At 41.3% G+C, this 20,154-nt stretch overlaps 3 protein-coding genes across 19 annotated transcripts in view; 2 read left to right on the top strand and 1 right to left on the bottom strand.

Annotated features, from left to right (window-relative positions):
* Positions 1–1,917: 1,917 nt before the first annotated feature.
* Positions 1,918–5,525, bottom strand: rsph3 (radial spoke head 3). The gene is made up of 8 exons (XM_030344753.1): positions 5,274–5,525; positions 4,950–5,037; positions 4,683–4,821; positions 4,445–4,590; positions 3,649–3,852; positions 2,990–3,152; positions 2,240–2,326; positions 1,918–2,044 (listed from the first exon to the last, which is right to left on the bottom strand). Exons 1-8 carry the CDS (start codon positions 5,384–5,386, stop codon positions 1,986–1,988), a joined length of 999 nt encoding a protein of 332 aa, XP_030200613.1. The 5' UTR covers positions 5,387–5,525; the 3' UTR covers positions 1,918–1,985.
* LOC115534869 (uncharacterized) lies at positions 5,484–12,295 on the top strand. The gene is made up of 5 exons (XM_030346148.1): positions 5,484–5,508; positions 7,589–9,311; positions 9,430–9,465; positions 10,341–10,400; positions 12,194–12,295. Exons 1-2 carry the CDS (start codon positions 5,484–5,486, stop codon positions 8,257–8,259), a joined length of 696 nt encoding a protein of 231 aa, XP_030202008.1. The 3' UTR covers positions 8,260–9,311; positions 9,430–9,465; positions 10,341–10,400; positions 12,194–12,295.
* A 6,056-nt stretch (positions 12,296–18,351) lies between these two features.
* The window catches only part of LOC115534120 (uncharacterized), a 51,277-nt gene continuing 49,474 nt past the window's right edge, over positions 18,352–20,154 (top strand). For 3 of the 17 annotated variants that reach the window (XM_030344796.1, XM_030344788.1, XM_030344787.1), the window contains exons 1-3: positions 18,354–18,505; positions 18,656–19,006; positions 19,516–19,578. In XM_030344796.1, the coding sequence (XP_030200656.1) occupies positions 18,481–18,505; positions 18,656–19,006; positions 19,516–19,578 (439 nt within the window). In that variant the 5' untranslated portion in view covers positions 18,354–18,480. Of the gene's footprint in view, positions 18,506–18,655; positions 19,007–19,515; positions 19,579–20,154 lie in introns of all 17 variants that reach the window. The other 14 variants (XM_030344794.1, XM_030344793.1, XM_030344801.1 and 11 more) reach the window with 9 other exon arrangements.

The raw sequence follows: 20,154 nt of genomic DNA, 5'->3' as shown, positions 1-20,154 counted from the left end.
CGAGTAGATAACAAACCCAGTGTAACAGGAATGGTCCGGTCCGCGTTAAAGCAAATCCCATGTTTAGCTTTGACGCGCATAGACAAGCGACCCAATAGGTCTCAGCTCGTTTAAAACACTAAAACAAAGGCACTTAATGAAGGTGGAAAACTTTGCCCCCAATTAAAATAAGCTTCCGTAGGCCTACAGCTATTTCAAATGCATTTGTTCGGCTTGTTATGTTGGTGGAGCCGTCATGTAGGCGTTAGAGGCGAACATCCTCACTGTAATCCTGCGGACACCTGTTGAGAGATCTGCTCCTTTGGGTCGAGCGGGCTGGTAAACAAGGCGCAAAAGTGCGAAAATTGTTTCCGTTTGTTGAAACCCACACAGATACGTATCGAAAGTCTTACCGAATTGTGGGATTTGCCAAATCGACGATTTGTCGGCGGTTTCGTAGCCGTTGATTCCCCCTCCTTCTCCTGTAATTTGTAACGCGCGGCAATATGGCTGACAAGTGGTCGAGTGCGCTGCTGTGCCAGAGAGGGCCGACCTGTGGTCACCGCCGGGCTCGACACACGGTCAGCAGTGGAGGGTCTGGGATGTACTGGGGCTGGCTCACGGTGGCATGTAAGCAAGGGGATTAACGCTTCTGTGAACGTATTAACGACACTCGTAATGGGACAGCGTCTCAATTCACTAAGGAGATATTCACCTAGGATAAATGAATGTAGTGCATCAATAGACCATCCTACAGGTATATCTGGTGAATAATTAAAATTCCAATCTTAACGATCTTTGTAATTGCGCGGTCTCTCTGTTTGAGCCAGGTGCAATAGGCCTACTTACTTTTTTATTAGAATAAAAATAAAAATATTATATTATTATTAGCCTATATATTATTATTATTATTATTATTATTATTATTATTATTTATAAAGTGATGATTGTCTACGTATATAACAGCATGTGCTAGATGTTCATTTATCAAGAGTAATGTGTGAAAATAATAATAAAAAAGGCTGTTTCTAATTGCATTCTTAACTTATAGAATAGCTTTATCTATCCTAATAATAAAATAGGCAGTGAGCAAGAAACACTATAATGAACAATAGGGTAGGCTACTGTAACTGTTGTTGCCTATACTAACATCAATTACAATTCCGTACGGGCGGCTGCGTCACACAAACATTGCATCTACAAACACTGAGAACCAAGGAAGTGCCGATTAAATGGGAGGTGTTTCTACTGGCCAATGGTTTGACAGGATTAAAATAGAGCCGTATATATCAGAGATGAGACCTAGTTCCGCGCAAAGATTTGCGTCTAAACCAAACGAGAGGACGTGGCGTGAACAGTACCACTGTAGGCTACTCTTATCATACTTTTGTCTCGTTCTGAGTCACGAACTTGAAGCCCTACCTACTGGTCACGTCAAGTTTATTTAGGACTGTTTAAATGGTAATCCGTCTGCATTTGAAACGTTTATGATAAGCTTAGCCTATAGAAAATAGTTCATTAAAAGTTACCATTTGACATTACTGTTAGCCTCTCTGTCAAAGAGAAATTAATGATGCACGACTGAAAACCAAATAACAAACGTAGCCTACTGCCCGGCGATGTATCAGGAGGACGCACGCAAATACAGACCGTGCAAGTCAAATTCACGGGTGGCCACTGACGCATTCAGATACCCGAGGGCGTTTGCGTTGAACAATGTTTATCTAAAAATACGACTGCGTTGATTGCTTAGGTTACAGTTATAAGCTACAAGGCTGAATATAAATAAGCTGATATAACTTTTTAGGATTCTTATCTGCTTTCATGGATTGGTTTGATCAGGCTTTTTATAGTCATCTTTCTAACAATGAACTAATTTGACTCATTGTATAACCTACACAGAGAGTAATAATTTCAGGAAATGAACAAAGTCAAGTATTGATGTCGATGCCAAACGAGTTTATCACGTTATTCAAGATATATTCTTCAAGTTAAAATGTAATTCTTCACGAGTCTAGCTCTTGGAAGCCATCCACTCTCTTCTGCGTAACTTCAAGGATGAGCGCTGTAAAAAGAAACACAAGGAAACGCAAGAAAGAGTCATGGCCGTATACACTACAAGGTTGTAATGTTGTAACATAACCACTAGATAGAGCTGTAAGCCTCTATGGCGTATAATCTTTGGGCGAGCGTTTCTGAATGCACTTTAGCTGTCCTGGGTAAAATCTATCTGTAACGTGTCAAACATGTATTTTCTTACTGTCGAGGAGGTCTCTTGCTACATAACTCTTTTCCAGGTTGTGGCTCACTTCATCCATCAACCACGGGAAAAAACTGGTCTCAATATCTAGAATAAATACAAAGTTATACATGTAAAGTATAATAATGAAGTCAACATGAAAGCATTTTTTTTTATCTGAATTGCATGTGGGGAAAAAAAACATGACCAATCAAGATGCCACTTCTTTTCCACACACAGCTGGATTTCAAAAAACTTTAATAATCATTATTCTGGGCAGATTTTGCTTGATTACCTTCAGAGATCTGGCAACGCTATCATCGCCATTCAAAAGCATATGTAAGGGGGATGTAAGTTGACACAAGGCAAGGGGGTTTACGGACCCCTTACGTCCTTGCATCCCCCCGCAAGGGCCTGACATGCGCCTCCTAAAAATTGTAACCTTGCGTGGAAGCGTCTGATTGGTCATTGCGATTCGTCGACGTGGAACCATAACTGAGCCTTTAGGCCTGCTGTGAGTATCCGCAGTGGCTTATCCAAACAAAGGGTTGTTGGTATAAGTTAAGTTAAGTAATCCTTTATTGCCCCTTTTTGGGGGAAATTCTTTTTTCTGCTTTTGACCCATCTGGGAGCCGGTGAACACATACACATGGCATACCAGGAGCACTATGTGCGTCTTCAGGGGAGGAGACACACTTAACAGTGGAGTGACCCATTGTAAAAGCAAGTGAGCAAGTTGGAGCTCCTGCCAGTAGTCAAGGGCAGCCACACCTTTCTCCACAGGGTCGTAGAAGTAGCCGTGGTCCCCCAACGCGGTGTACACGGATGCCAGGAGGTCAGCCAGGTAGTGCTGGGTGAACGCCCATGCCGCAACCTTCTCCGCCGTTTCCCTTTCTTTCTCCAGCACCTCGCGCTGCTGAGCAATCCTACGCCCCTTGTGGCATAGACATTTGTTTGTTGGTTTATTTATTTACAGATGGATGCAAGGCAAAAGTTCACGTATGCACACACACACACACACACACACACACACGCATGAACCGGTGATACGCTCAAAGTGTTTCCGAGTTCAGTTCAAAGATGACTTCACTGGACTTTTACTCATATCCTGCAGAGGATGTTACAAAGCAAATTACATTTCCTGATGGGAAATATGTTTCCCTGCTAATCAACCGGTCTTTGTACTGATCTCTGTGGATGGTAGCGAGAAGATGGCGAGAATGGAGAGCAAAAAATAAAAACTGAAACTGAAACTGAATAAATAGTATCTTTCAAAATTCGAAATCGAAACCCTTACAGACAAAGCTGAAACGATGCTGAAGCCCGATTAAAAACCCAGAAGGAAAAAAAAAAAAAAGGGAAAAAAGGGACTGATTCAAAGCGTCTCTATGATACCCACTGGAGGTGTGTTCCGTTTGGTCCAGACGTACCTTCTCCTCGCGGCGGCGGCGCTCCTGCTCCTCCAGCCGCTGCACCTCGGCCAGCTCGGCGTCGCGGAGCTCCTGGAAGGACCGCTGCTGCGCCCGCAGGCTCGCCATCTCCTCCTCCTCCATCACCTCCAGCAGGGACTGCTCAATGGTCTTCCCCACCAGCACCTCCAACACTGGCCTCACCTCCACGTCAAAGTCAAACAGCTGGGAAGGGTGGGGGGAAAGAATAAAAAATAATAACGCGTTACTCTCAAAAGCAATTACATTGTTGAAATGTTGTTGCATTTTAACATTTGAAATCCTAGTCACAGAGGACGTTGGGCTTTTTATCCAAAGCAACAAACTCAGGCTTGTAAGAAACACTACCGCTACTGTTACTCATTTAAAGGGTTCCTATCGTGTAAATCAGACTTGTCCTTGCCTAAGCAAGCATTAGGAGTTCATTGGGGAATATTCCAGAAGCAGAAGCACCTCGGCTGTGCGAAAGCAGAAATTGCTATACAATCCCCGAAAGACCAACCACTAAGGAGAGAGTGTTTGCAGGGGAGAGTAAGTGCAGGGCTCAATAATGATGGTTAGATGATAGATTGACCCACAGAGTTTAGAATGATTGTTTTGGAAATGTGTAAAGGATTGAATAAAAAAAGTATAAAATAGATTCCATTAAACATATTTAGTTATGACTATACTTGAGAGGAAATTATTGGTAAACACACAATGTAATAAGAGCTGAACACTGACACATCAACCGGCCACTCTGTAACGAAAGTTGACCTGGATGACCAGATTCACCGACCTCTCCATCCTTGATCTGCGTGGCTACATCTTTGCCCGTCTTTGCAGGTACAAAGAGCGGTGTTGGTGGCTTGTCAAGGAATGCGTCTGTCTGACAGTCCACGTTGGTGGCCTCTATGTGATCGCTCAGTTCCTCCAGATAAAGTTCTGGGAAAAAAAACGTATCCATATGGAGACTTTCGTTTTTTCAGGGTTGTATCCTGAATGGGCGTTTGTGCATCGCAAAAAAAGGTCTTTACCCGTTTGTACATCAACGTGGCTTCTGCCTGCGATGGCGTCCGGGGTCTTGGATCTCAGCTGCGCTCTGGCACGTTTACGAGCCATGGCTCTCTTGTGGGCCTCCCGTTGCTGTATCTCAGCGCGATCTGCAGGGGCAGGCTATTGTATAGACACTTATTAGTATGTGTGTCTGTGTTAGTAGTTAAGAACAACCGAATAGGCTGCCTTTGAAAGTCCTGTGTTTGGCATAATTGTATTGTATTGTAATATAATTAGCTTGTACTCACAATTGGTATAATCTGTTGTGCATACGTGTTTCCTCTGACCACACGACGGTCATACATGATGTTTCCATAATTTGTGTGTCTTTCATTGCTGTATTGTCACGACAGCAGAAGTGGAAATGCATTTAATTAACAACACATTGAATTAGTCGAATTTCTCTAAGCCAAGTGTAAAAACCCAAGTGTAATCTACATTAACGTTAGCTCTTTTATCTTGTGTTATTGTTTCCTTTATAAAATAGTTGGTTTCCCGTCTGAGGCCATGTAACAAATCATATAAATATCAATAATAAATTGGCACTTTTAGAAAGAACGTGTCCCGCTTACGTCTCTGCTGGGTTTTCTCTGTATTTCGAGCGGTTCTGGGCTGGTCTCGGGCGACTTGAGAAGGTGTAGGTGCCGTTTAAAGACTCTTTCTGAGTCGGCAAAACGGAGCTCATTGTTCAAACTAGAAACTATTCATCCAAGCTTAAATAATGTTAGATAAGAGCGATATTTAAGAAAAATAATTGATCGGTAAAGTAGATGCTTGAAAACATGGCCGAGGAGAATAAAAACAAACGTGAGTGTCATAGCAACCGTATCTAGGATACGGTGAAGCGACTTCCTCTTTGACCACGCACACACAGCGTACACATAGGCCATATCCATAAGGTGAATCATAAATAATGTTTCATACATATTTGATCAAAACATATAAAGTCGAAATCTTTGAGTGCTAAAATGCGAACGTTCAAAAAGTACATGCAGTATCAGGGATTAAAATCCCCCGGTTCTCTAAAACTCAGCTATTTTCTATTCTGGTGTCAAATCGTTGCGCATCTATTGCTGCACCTCGTAAACTCAGAAATATTTACTCGAATGGCCAGCAAAGTGGTTTAAAACGGGATATATTTTCTTATTTCCTTTTCTGCAATACATATGTATGTCTTACTCAATATGCATGCATTGGTATATGAAGGCAGATATAGAAAATTCATAAAATAATCGAATCAATTTTTTTTCTACAAACTCAGCCATATTCTGGATCAACATATGCCCAGGTACTGCAGTGCTGAATGTCAAGTGCTTTTACTGTAGAATTTTTAATAATAAATTGTTTAAGTCCTAACGAATAGGCTTGTATTTCTATAGATATAATGTAAATACAATAGATGAGAAACAGATGAAATAAATAATGCCCTCGGAGGTTCATACGCCTTTAAGAAAGAAAGTGGCCTAATATGTAACATGGGGCATTTGTTTCCCAATCCTGCTCTCTGATGTAGGCCTACAGAAGGGGACATTAAGGCTGGCACCTTTCTTCTCCAATATGATTTTCTTAGTCGTCTCTGCATCGGACACTTTGTTAATAATTTTTACCTTCTGAACTTCTCTTGCCTCTTTGTGCTTTCCACAACCTCAATATGCTGCACTATGATTGCCTCCACAATTACAAAATCTTAATACTGCATCGCAGAACTAATTTTACCTCTACATTGGCTAGCAACATGACCAAACTGTTGGCACTTAAAACATCTTATTGGCGGTGGTATATACTCTCGCACTGAATATGACATGTATCCCAGTTGAACCCCAGAGGGTAGTTCTTCCTTAAAGCATAGTAGAATAGATAAACTATCTGTTTTTTCTTTACCTTGTCAGGCGCTTGGCTTCAATGACATCATGCTCTTTTAAAATTCTCCATGATTTCCTCCATTGTTACTGATGTTGGGATCCCAGATATTTCTCCCCTGAGCCTTAGATGCTGCACCGGGAATGTGTGGCGTTACCTTGAGGTTATTAAGTGTGTTTTTCTTGAGTATGTTGTTTTGTTGTTCCTTGGATGTTGCAAAAATCAGAATCCTCCCGTCCCCATGAATCGCGCATGATTACTCTGACCTATCTCTTTCTCCATTGCCTTCGTAATGTGGATTGGATGCAGATCTGGCCCACCCTTTAGCTCAAACACCAACATCCCTTTCCAAACATCTTCCTGAGGCCTCAAAGACCTGTTACCGTCCGTTTTGCTCTTTTCGCCACAACCAGTGACTCTACAGACTCCCCTTCACTCTGTGATCTTTGCATTTCATTGTGCTTGCTGCCAGTAACCACACCTCATGCTATCAGACTTTATAACACCTCAACCCCCCGCTCCCAACGTCTCCAAAGCCCGAACAGCTCCTTCTTTCCCGACCTGATTAAGGACTAAACCCCATTTTCTTTTACAGTCGGCGTTCAAACTTTCCGCGTCTCCTCCTCCCACCGTCAGATTAAACTACCTGTCCTTGTGAAGGTCAATAATCAATCGCGCCCATTGACACTATCATGAAGTCATGTCTATATCTGTCTACACACCGTTTATATCACCATGGTCACTGTGGCTTTCTCTTCACAGGAAACAAGACGCCAAAGGACATGACAATCGTGAGTTTAAAACACAATACTAAACTATTAGTGTGTCTTACAATAAATGAGTAAGGGTTTTTATTTCCTGTGTAATAAGATAGGTATCTAGACAAAAGGCTGAAAACCACCTGGTTCAATGTTAGTAGCGGAGCGCTTCATATTAACAGTGCTACAACAAGTAGCATTATTACGACAATATAGCGGATGTTACAACAAGTAGGTTGTGTAAACCAGCGTTTCCCAACCTCTGGCAGCACGAGACCGGGACGTGACGGTGCAGTCGGCCTACGCGGACGAGGGGATGGGCCGGCCCTGCATGCTGGCGACCTGTTGGGCACAGGAAGCGTCCGGGTGCCCAACCGTACCTGCGAGGGTTATGAACAAAGAGACACGGGCCATGTTGGACACCGGCAGCGTGGTCACCCTCCTCCGCCCCGACCTGGCGGAGGGAAGGGAAGGGTCACCCATGGAGGTGACATGTGTACACAGGGACACCCGAACCTACGGGACCTGCCACGTAGTCATCCGGACACCGCAGGGGGTGTTCACGGCTAGGGCGGGGATCGTACCACACCTCCCGGTGCCACTCCTGATCGGGAGGGATTGTCCGATAGCCCACCAGAAGCAGATCGTGCCTCACCGGGAGGCCCACCAGAAGCAGATCATGCCTCACAGGGAGGCCCACCAGAAGCAGATCATGCCTCACAGGGAGGCCCACCAGAAGCAGATCGTGCCTCACCGGGAGGCCCACAAGAAGCAGATCAGCAGCCTGTGGGACGAGAAGCTAAAGGCGGTGGACAAGGAGAGGAACCGCGAGCTGCAGGATCTAACGGGCAAACAGGACCGCCGCGAGCAGACCAACGCTGATGCCTTGTCCCGACGCGATACCTGCCTGGGCGGGTTCCCCTACTACCGGGGGGCCTAATCAAGCGGTGGAGTGTGGCGTCCCGCCCCTTAAACCTCGGTCCGGACGGACCCGAGGTTTCATCCTGGACGGCAAATACTACCGTCATCCACCAGCCGGCGACGGGAGAGCACCCGTGGAACCCCAATCGGCGAGATGGGAGACACCTGGCTGGACAGCCAGGAAGACACTCTAAAAGGAGCACGAGGACTGACATTTGGGAGGAACGGGAGCGAGGGAGAAGGAAGCGCTCGGGTCCGCGAGCGACTAGAGGCTCACGGAGGCCCTAGAGACCGCAAGCATATTATTTGTCTAAGATGTATGCAATAAATGCCGAGTGCGGCTTAACCCTCGCTTAACGTGTGATTCCTACCTGGAACCCGGCACATTGGGGGAGCGGGTTACCACACCGTGTTAAAAGGAAGTTCACAGTGTGTTAATGTGTTTAAAGTGAGGGGTGTGAATCTGAGGTTTTAGCTCATGCTTTTTTTTTTTTTTTTTTGCTTTGTTCTACAGGACGCCTTCTTCTGTTTTGGCATTATGTAGAGTGAGTAAAGTGTGTGTGGTGGCTTTATATCAAAGATCTTTGCAAGGAAATGCCTGTGTTAACGTTGACTTGAGAAACCTGCTTTCTGCTTTGGTTTGAGATGAGCAATTAAAAATATATAATTCCCTGTTGTTTACCTGTTTACCACTTCCACATTTTAACACAATGAACATAGGCCTGCTCCTCACCATTTTGCATTTTGTTATAATTTGGTCATGAAATTGAACAGTTACTAAGAAAATATGGTCAACAAAAATGTACGTTACTAATTGGATTGAGATCAGAGGCAAAGCATTTCACATGTAGGCTACTTCTAATGCTATTAAGTGCTAGCAAAGGAAAACCATCGTATTTTTCTATCACTGTCATTAACAAATAGGAAATGTTATATCAGTAATGAGGAAGTTAGAGAACACTCGCTATAAGAAGCCTTGCTCTCCACAGTGAGCAGTAGTTTGAGACACACGACACACAGACAGACAGACACAGGGATAGATAGATATGGGTCGTTCAACGTCACATGAAGGTAAGCATACCTTTAATATACAAGATTGTATATTATATAGTATTATCTGGCTGTGCATTTATGTTCAGTAATTCCATGTTGGTCTTTGTTCTCTTTGCTTTTAATCCACATGGAGCAGCAAGCACAAGCAGACCAATCACAACCACAATGAAAGGTATTTCATCTCTTATCTTGTGGAGCCATGTTTCAAAATGGTGTCTTTATCATGTACCCCTGAGGACTTGGTAGTGGAGGTACTAGTGGTCAATGAATGAATGATAGCATTAGGAACCTGACAATATTTAACAACATTACCACAAAAGTATAATGAAAAGAAAACATTCTGCAGTTATAACTAAACGTATTTTCTTTTTAGTTTTGTTCTGTGTTTAACTACATTTAGACATCAGCTTCAGTTTTGGCTTCCAGTACAATTCAGAATTGAGTTTAAAGTCCTCCTTATCATCTTTAAGACACTCAATGGCCCGGGGCCAAAATACATCTCAGATCTTCTAGTCTATTACAAACCTAACAACAGGTCACTAAGATCTCCTAACACTGGTCAGCTGGTAGTGCCTAGGGTCAGGTCTAGGCAGGGTGAAATGACATTTAGCCATAATGCTGTCCACTGTTGGAACCAACTACCAACAGAAATAAAATCTGCTCCTACTGAAACAAAAATAAATTAAAAACCGATTTAAGTTTTCTATTGCTTTCAATTAATATTGTTTTTGTTTTGTTTTATTCTTTTGTTACTTGAATAATTATATAAAAATATTTTTTATTTGTTTATTTGGATAGATATATTTCATTCTATTTTATTTTTTATTTTAAAGCACTTTGAATAACCACTGTGTCTGATATGTTCAAGATATGTTTTGTGTTCAATAATAGCAGCTTCAGTAATTAATCACTACCTGGATAAAACTCCACACTTGTCTAAGATTATATTTTTAAAGCATCTTTGCTAAAATGAGTGAGTTATATAAAGGTCTTTGACTACTAATTCCATGTTTCTCTTTTCCATTGATTTTAATCCACATGGAGCAGCCAGCACCAGCACAGCAGCAAGGACCTCAACATCAACACCAACCACACACACTCTGAAAGGTGTGTGTGGTGTTTTAAAATGGTGTGTTTCTATCTATCCCTGTTACTCTGTGGCCCTTGTAGCATCAGGTTAATATGTATTCTAACTATCTAACAATCACCACAACCAACGCTAATAAATCATCACACTTCCTACTTCTGTTTCACAAAAACACAGAGCTGGCCAGAGATGTACTTTATTAACCACAACAACATGTCTGCAGGGGCATGAGTCAGGCTGGATACACACTCTGCATCAAGTGATGGCTGAGTTGATAAGTATTTTGATATAGTTAAGAGGTTTTGAGTTATCATAGATAAGCGACAAAGAGACAAAACTAAGTTCATTATGAGCAACATGTGACACTGCTGACCCGGGAATGTGTTCTAACAATCTGACAATCTCTCACTACATCACCAACAAAGGTTTACCCACGTTCTTCCGCTTGCAAAAATACTTCCCCTTGCACAAAACCAAATTGAAATGATGTCCGTGTGTGACCAGGTTTAGAGCCACTAAACACAGCTAAGCATGCGTGCAACAGAACCTGCATCATTTCTAAATGAGAGATTACTATATCCATCTCTATATAGTCACTAAGCCGATGCTTCTGTCAAGGTATACAAACAGTGAGTTCAGCTCCTTAATGACGTCACTAAGGAGCAGGTAGGGGTTAGGGGCAGCTTGCTCAAGGACGCCATTAAAGTCTGGCTGTGTATTGTGGACATTGGGGTTGGATCCCAGAACCTCTTTATCTGGGAGTCAAACCCCTGAACAAGTAGTTGACGACAAAACCCATGTTTCTTTTTGTTCCGTCATTGATTTTAAATCACATGGAGCAGCCAGCAGCATCCCAGCAGTAAGGACTTCAACACCAACACCAACCAATGGTGAGAAGAACACCATTTAAAAAGGGTGTTCTTACTTAATCTGTGGAATTAGGTCACGTAAAATCAATCATCAACATACGTGTTGGTCTGACAATCACCACAGCCAACTCTATGTAAGCGTCACACTTCCTACTTCAGGTTCACAGGAACACAGTGCTGGCCAGTGACGTAGGCCTGCTTCATTAACCACTACCATTGCAGCATGTCTGCAAACTAGTTTGGGTGGGATGTAGCCTGGGAACAAGACAAATATGAGCTAATTTGTTATTGCTATTTATATGCACAATTTGCATTTGCGAAAAACATAAGCACATCCCAACCAACCTCACCTACAGTGAAGGTATTTCATCTCTATCTTGAGGAGCCATGATTCAAAATGGTTTCTTTATCCATCATGTAACTCTGAGGACTTGGTAGTGGAGGTCAGTCAATTGGGTCACTTCCAGTTAGTGCTGCTATTTATTTTGTCGTAGGCTATTATTTTGCAAGTGAGGAAAAATCTGCTTTAAAATACATGACGTCATGAAAACATACGTTTTCACAACTTCATCAGCACACAAAATGCTTCTCCATATGCTGTGACAAAGATGAATGTCTGGCCGCATGTGAACCGATGGCCACAGCAACACGTCTGCAAATGCAACGGCTGTGAGATATTGAATCTGCATAATTTCTGAAGGACATGAACAAACACAATTTCATAAAAGTGAAAATGTGGGGTTGAAACTGGGGTCCAAACCACTATAAAAACTAAAAAAATATTCAGTATTCTATCATCAAATATTTTACATAGTAAAACCTTTAACCTTTAACCTTTAGTCTTTTCTATGGTTTCCAACATGGGTCCACCCATGTAGGTTCTTAATTCATCTGAGATACTGCCGACTATGAACGAGAGGAAGGTAATCTCTTCCTGTGTTCAGGTGGACCTATAGACCCAGTGTTAGCAGCAGGGGTAGCGCTGGGTACAGCGGTCCTGTTGATCGTGGGCCTGGTTCTCCTCATTCACTGGCATAGAAGGAGAGGTGAGAGGAGACCATTGACACCATCATGTTGTCACGTCTACATCTGTCTCCACACCGGTAATATCACCATGGAAACGTTCACTATGGCTTTCTCTTGACAGCAAATAAGAGGCCAAAGGACACACAAACCACTGTGAGTATAAAAGTCAAAACTAGCTCAATGTTATTGATGTTATCTCACCCTTCATGACCAGGTGAGACTTCATCCTTTCTTCACACACACACACACACACACACACACACACACACACACACACACACACACACACACACACCACACACACACACACACACACACACACACACACACACACACACAAACACATGTCCTTACACAATTTATCCATGTAATTATCACATGACATAAAGAAGCGGAATATATTAACAAGAATTGGGTGAAAGTAATTAAATTGAGCATAAGACAAAATCTATGGAACATGAATCGAATGCGTCTAACTCCACAACTCCTGACCGTGTCACAGCATCTCAGTGTGGACGGAGATCAGGGCGGAGGTCCAACATACGCCTCTATTGTCCTGCCTGAGGGACAGAGGAGCGTGGCTACAGCACAGGTAAACTGTCTCCTGGTGGAAGCACACCACAAGAAGTCAATAACATTAGCAGCTGAATTAATGTCATTAGTTTAAAGTATGCATTATCTTTTTTGCCACATCATGTCACTACTCGGTACTCACATGTATGTTGCAGCATATCATGTTGTGCATAACTGTGTGATGGGTCCGCACATCGCATAATGTCACGACATATCACAGTGCATGGTGACATTGTATCACGACTCTCACGACATGTGAGACAGCACAGCACAGCGAGACATAGTGTGAGATATCACGGAATTCTATAACATCATAGCGCAACATGCCATATCAATTTGTTCCATGTCATGATATAACATGTCACTAAAATTCATGTAACCGCATTCCCTCTCACGCTATAGGTTGAGGACGGTTCCAGCGATGCAGTGACCTACTCCTCAGTGAGGGCCTCTCCCAGATGTGGAGAGAAGGCTGGTGATGTGGACGTACACTACGCCACCGTCAACAAACGGGGAAAATTACAAAACATCTGTAGATGAGTACGGGATGAAACAGAGCCAGCAGCAACCGGCAGTAGCAATTAAGGTTGTATTCAAGTTTAGTATATTAATAATAAAAATAAAATAAATTGGATCAATAATCTTCTGAATGAATTGCTGAACTTTCATATGAGAGAAGATAAGAGGGAAAACCTACAATTGCTGAAGAAATTGTACTTCAATTCCATTACATGCTTAGATGTGTGTATATTTGTGTGTTTATCTATGTGTACATTATGTTCCTGTATGTGTACGTATGTATACTTATGTGTACGTATGTTTGTGAATGTATGAACTAGTTCTATGGTACCAGCAGTTAATTTCCGACCACTTTGTGAGCTCAGCTTGTCATGTTTGCAGTGTTGGGGAGTAACGGAATACATATACCGGCGGGGGTCATGCCTATGTTCCCCGGGTCCTATGTTCCCCACTCGGGGAACATAGGACCCCCTTCTTCTTTTTTTAAGTCCTTTGCTTCCCGTTTTTCCCAAAAAGGGTCCAATGCTCCCCGGTATCGTATTGCTACAGGGGAACATAGGACCCTAATTGGGAAAAACGGGGAACATAGGACTTTAAAAAAAAATAATGGGTCCCCGAGCGGGGAACATCTGACCCGGGGAACATAGGGATGACCCCGCAACACCTATGCACTTAGTTCAGTGAAAAAAATGTTTGATGTAATAGCAAATATCTTTCGCATTAACATACCCTTTGAAGGTTGTGTGCATTGGAAAATTCAAAGGTATAATATCTTATTAGCTCATCATGTTCATCATTTTGATGTACAATATGTGTATTTTGTGTAAATATTGAGGGAGTACATGCAGTTTATACACATTCCTTGGTTTCCATATTTTTTTATTGAACACATGGGATTTGTAATAAAATGTAACTTGAATTATCTTAAGAGCAATATGAACTACTGCTTAGAAAATTCTTAGCACACTAGTACTACAAATATATATATTTTTTATAAATAAATTGTTTATAAATTGTTTGTGCGAGTAGATAGAGACCGGTGTAGCACCGGAAAGGGAAGAAGTGTGCGAAAAACAGTATTTGCCTTGCCTGCAGGTTTGCAAGTAGCAAGAGAACATTTCTTGCCCTGCTCACAGCAGTGCTAGTAATTACCATGACGTAGGCATACTGGTAATTACCAATCACCAAAGTTAATTAAGGTGAATTACAATTTACTTGAATTTCCCGACTTGGATAATACAGTCGTCGAGTATCACTTGTCTTATGAAACTGCTTGTCTATAGATGGCCTTTATAGGGCGCCAAAGAGTAAACTGATGGGTAAATGTTAAAAGCAGGTGTATCGTTCCTTTATTTCATTTCTCTGTTCTATTTTATTAAACACTAATGGCGACAGCGAGACCTAATAGGACAGAAAGCGTTACATTCACCGTGTGTAAATGTGGGTGAATCGATGAACACAAAAGTTTGCAGGTTAAATCAATAATAACCACTATATATTAAAGCTTTTCTGTTTAAAAGTTTCTTGTTCGAAAAAAACACCATCTTATATCAACAGATTAAGTATGTATCTAAATATGTAGGCTACAAATGTTATGAAGATGTTAATTGTGCAATAAAACATATTTGTATTTCTCCATTTTCCATTAAATTAAAAATTGTAATTAAATTTATCAGAAATATTAAGACTTCCATATGTTTGCATCAGACTTGTTAACTTGAGTTCTTACATTTTTGTAAGAACTGACGAAAGCCAAGTATAATTTATAACTATTATTTATTTTATGGTGGTTGTCTCTAGCCTACATGTAGCCTACAATAAGTAGACTGCATTTAGGCCACTTCTTATCCTATTAAGCACTGGCATAGGCAAACCGTTGATCTTGTATTGTTATAATCTAAGACTAAGTGTTAAAAAAGTAAAGGCCCACTGATGTCTCCTCATCAGTTCAGTGAAATGCTACTGAACGTACCACCAGAACACACCACCCTGCGTCCTTCTGTTAGGAGGAGCCTAGTAAAAGTCATCTTGGTGGATTGTAGCAGCTAACCTAGGTGGCATGTAGTAATGATGATGATGATGATAGATAATGATAATTATTCAACTCAAAAATTAAATAGTCTGCTAAACATTACGTAACTTAATGTTCTCTCTCACAGATATACACTTATCTTTATATTACTAATAAAAGTAACATATTCAATCTCCCCTCAGAGTATTGGGGAAAAGGGTTGAAAAGTATTTCAGACATGGAGAATGTGTCTCTATCATGTGATGGGGCTGTTCCAATATTACCTGCTGCTCAGTAAGAATGGAAACATGGAAGACTAAATGTTATAGAGATGTGTTCTCTAGGGGTTAAGAGGTGAGAAAGAAAGACAAAGGTGTTTACACCTACAGACTGGCCCGTCATCATTTCTATCTTGTGGGCTAATGTTTCAAAATTGTGTCTTGATGTTTCCATGTAGCTCTGAGGTCTTTGGTTATCATCAAGTTCATCAAGTTATGTGTTGTTACAACAACAGTCAGCGCTATGAAACCATCACATTCCTGTGCGTCTGTTTCACAGACGCACAGAGCTGGCCAGCGGTCTACTTTATTAACCACAAGACCTGAAACATCTAAGTAGGAATGTAGTTTTAATGGTTATATTTAACAGTAATATTACCTCAGCGTTAAGAGGTTTTGGGTTATAATAGTTCAAAAGTGAATAAATAATGACAGAGTAAAGTGGTACACTGTTGGAACGTGAGCCTTGGTGTTCATTTCATCCTCATACAAAATGCTATATTTAATATTTATATATATTTATGTTACTCTGTTCAAAGTGGCCACATGAATGTGTGTTCATAATCTGACAATGTTTAACACCAAAGTACTTGCAAGAGAGTTTTCAGCACACAAATATATATATTTATATCCATACATATGTATACTTCCACTAACGCCGTGACAGAGAGGATTGGTTCCATTGTGCGGCCTGGGAACCACGGACCACAGCAGCGCCTCTACAGACGGCTGTGTTGAGAGGCCGGATCTGCTGCATCATTTCTAAACACCACATAGCTTCAACCATATTACTCTTTAGTCATTCTAGCAGCTGCCTTTATCCAAAGTGAGGAAGAGTGAATTCAGATACATTATTAAGGAGCAGGTAGGGATATACGCTTCTTGCAGTTTGACATTGGGGGTCAAACCCAGACCACAATCACAGACTATCTTGTATTCTAGCGACCTATTATTTGTCTACAGAAATTGTTATTTTCAATTTTTTCTCTATAATTTCAGACATAGCCATGCAGGGTTTTAATGAATCTGAAACTGTAAATTGAATATTTTTTATTGTGCTTTCCTAACCTACAGCTGCTCAAGGTGCTTAACAATTAGTGGACCACATTCAGCCATTCGTACATTCATACAATACACTACTGCATACACTACCTGTTCCTTAATACATTCATGTCAACCATCAAGGGAACAGTCAGCTTGTGGTGGAGCAGTTAGGGTTGGGTCAGGGGTCTTGCTCAGGGAGACCTCATCACTGAGCCTGGAGGAGCAGGGGCTCAAACCAGCAACCTTCCAGTCTCCATAGGACCTGCTCTACCACCTGAGCTGCTGCCGCCCTTGAATGAAACTCTTAAAGGTCCCATGGCATGCCACCAGGTGTGGTGTGATTAGCCGCTACAAGCCGTTTTGGAAATCTGCCCCTTATGACATCACAGGTTGGCGTGTCCTCCTAGATGTGTGACGGATAGATGGGCAACGTTTACTTCAGTCCACTGGGTAGGCTGGTAGACTGATCTATCCAGCACACATCTAGGTGGACACGCCCACCTGTGATGTCATAAGGGGCAGATTTCCAAAACTGGTAACGGTAGGTAACGGCTAATCACACCACACCTTGTGGCATGCCATGGGACCTTTAACCTAAACTCTTCCTGTGCTGCAGCTGGGCTGCTACAGCACCACCGTCCCAGGGGTTAGAGTCGGGGCGGGGCTAGGTACAGCATTACCCCTGATGGGCAAAATGACCAAAGGTCTTCAAATTAGTATGTGATGAAGCAAAGCCAGCAGCAGCAAACAGAAGTAGAAATTATGAATCTATAAAAATATAGAAAACTGTCAATTATCAATATTTATCTTCAGGTCTAAACACTTTTTTTTAATCAATAATTGATGAATGCTCTTTCATCAAGTAAATTACAATAAAGACCCAGAAAGACGTGCAATCTACGATTGAGCTTGGTCTGGCAATAGCCAGGCTAGCATATCTCATGAAAATGCTAGTATTTAGACAGCCCTTAGAGGGCGCCATAGACTAAACTGATGGGGAATGTGAAAAGGTAGACCTAGAACAGTTCTTATTAAACATCCATGGCTACAGTGAGCTACACCTCATCAAATGAATGTTAAGTTTACAGTGTGTAAATGTGGTTAAAGTGAGGGGTACAAATCTGAGGTTTTAGCTCATGCTTTTTTATTTTTGAGTTGCTTTGTTCTACATGACCCCTTCTTCTGTTTTGGCATTATGTTGAGTGAGTAAAGTGTGTGTGGTGGCTTTATATTAAAGATCTCTGTCTGGAAATGCCTGTGTTAACGTTGACTTGAGAAACCTGCTTTCTAATTAGGTTTGAGATTAGCAATTAAAAATGTATAATTTCCTGTTGTTAACCTTTTAACCACTTCCACATTTTAAACACAGTGAAAATAATACAACAGGCCTGCTCATCACCATTGTTCATTATGTTATCATTTGGTAATGACATTGAACTGATATTCAATAAATATATTCAACAAAGATAGACAATACAACTTAATGGTCTGAGATCAGAGGCAAAGACTTTCACATGTGGGCTACTTCCTATGCTATTAAGCGCTAGCAAAGGTAAACCATCATATTTTTGTACCACTGATGAGATGCCATTGCAAACAAATAGGAAATACTATTATTTGCCATCTACACAATTTACTTTACAATATGTTTTGACACACAGGTTTGAGGAAGTGAGAGGCCACTCGCTATAAGAAGCCTTGCTCTCCACAATGAGCAGTAGTTTGAGTTATCAGACAGACAAAAATACAGAGAGATAGACGGACAGAGAGGAGGACAGATATGGTCACTCATCAGTCACACAAAGGTAAGGACCAAAATATTGAATATACAAGATAGTAAAAACGAGTGAAGTAATAAAGTGGGTGTTTGTGTTTGATGGCCTTGAAGATATTTATTCAAATGAAAAGGTGCATAGTCCGCTTATCATTACATAACTGATTGTTCTCTCTCACAGATATCTTTCCAATCAATGACACATGTGATGAAGTGTTATCAATTTTCTCCTCAGATCATGGGAGAACAGAGTTCAGAGCTGGAGATTGTGTCTCTCTATCATGTGCTGGAGCTTCGAGTAACTGTTCCAGTATTACCTGGCTGTTCAGTTACAAGAATGGTACGACTGTTGCATTGTTTGAAGGAGGGAAGGTTAAGTCTGAAGGCAACAAAGAAAGACTACATGTTACAAAGGAGTGTTCTCTGGAGGTAAAGCCTCTGAGAGAGGAAGATGAAGGTCATTACACCTGCAGATCCTTTCAATCATCAGGACTAGATTTTGATCATGCAAGGCATCAACTAGAGCTAATGAGTGAGTATTTATATTCTCATGCACTAACCGTAATTAACACTTTTGGGTTAAAACTCTTCCATGCGAATGATATTACCTGTGTGGTGTTTCAATTTTTAATATTTGAATATAGGGTCCTCTGATTAAGTTTTGAAAATCCTGTGTGACTATGAGATTAACTTTTATCAGTTTAAATAGATGTCGTTTTTACTTTCAAAATTTTCTTACAGTATTTTATTTCAAAAAATGTTATAGTCTTCAAGTCTCATGGTCTTCAGTTATTCATCAGTCACATATCAGGCCCACAGACACACCGCCAGGAGAAAACCCTCCACCCTGTTATAAAAGGATATATTTGAAGCTGGTTTAGTTGTTGAAAAAGAGTGATTAAGATAGTTTCTAATACCACATTTCTCTTTTCTTTCCCATTGGATATATCCGATATATTACTGTGGACATTTACTTACATTATTTTATTCCTTATTCTAATATATGTATGTTTAGTAATTTTTCGGTTGGTCTTTGTTCTGTCTTTGCTTTTAATCCACATGGAGCAGAAAGCACAAACAGACCAACCACTCCAGAAGTCAAAGGTATTTCATCTCTATCGTTTGGAGCCATGTTTCAAAATGATGTCTTAATCTATCAAGGAGCTCTGAGGACTTGTAGCATCAAGTTATGTCCTCTAACTATCAAACTTCACCCCAACCAAGACTAGTAAACCATCACACTTCCTACTTCTGTTTCACAGAAACACAGAGCTGGTCAGAGATGTACTTTATTAACCACAACAACATGTCTGCAGGGGCATGAGTCAGGCTGGATACACACTCTGCATCAAGTGATGGCTGAGTTTATATGATGTGTTTTCTTATCGTTAAGAGGTTTTGAGTTATCAAAGTTAAGCCAGAGACAAAACCAAGTTCATTATCAGTAACATATGACACTACTGACCGGGGTATGTGTTCTCACAATCTGACAATCTCTCACTGCATCACCAACAAAGTTTTCCCACGTTCTTCCACATGCAAAAATACTTGCCCTTGCACAAAACAGAATTTGTAATTCTGTCCGTGTGTGACCAGACTTAGAGGAACTAACCACAGCAAAGCATATGAGCAAGTGTTGCAACAGAATCTGCATGATTTCTAAATGAGAGACAACTACAT

This window comes from Gadus morhua, chromosome 21 (genome assembly GCF_902167405.1).
Source record: "Gadus morhua chromosome 21, gadMor3.0, whole genome shotgun sequence".
Taxonomy (NCBI): Eukaryota; Metazoa; Chordata; class Actinopteri; order Gadiformes; family Gadidae; genus Gadus; species Gadus morhua.
Note: the sequence above shows the minus strand (reverse complement) of the source record. Positions and strands in the feature narration are given on the sequence as shown.

What these genes read in the sequence shown, in the direction of transcription:
- rsph3 (XM_030344753.1), bottom strand. Translation starts at nt 5,386, where the DNA reads ATGAGCTCCGTTTTGCCGACTCAGAAAGAGTCTTTAAACGGCACCTAC. An exon ending in CCACGTTGATGTACAAACGG is followed by an intron (nt 4,591 to 4,682) that starts GTAAAGACCTTT and finishes TTTTTTTCCCAG; the next exon opens with AACTTTATCTGGAGGAACTG. An exon ending in CTACGACCCTGTGGAGAAAG is followed by an intron (nt 2,327 to 2,989) that starts GTGTGGCTGCCC and finishes TATTTATTCTAG; the next exon opens with ATATTGAGACCAGTTTTTTC.
- LOC115534869 (XM_030346148.1), top strand. Translation starts at nt 5,484, where the DNA reads ATGGCCGAGGAGAATAAAAACAAAC. An exon ending in CGAGGAGAATAAAAACAAAC is followed by an intron (nt 5,509 to 7,588) that starts GTGAGTGTCATA and finishes AACCTCTGGCAG; the next exon opens with CACGAGACCGGGACGTGACG.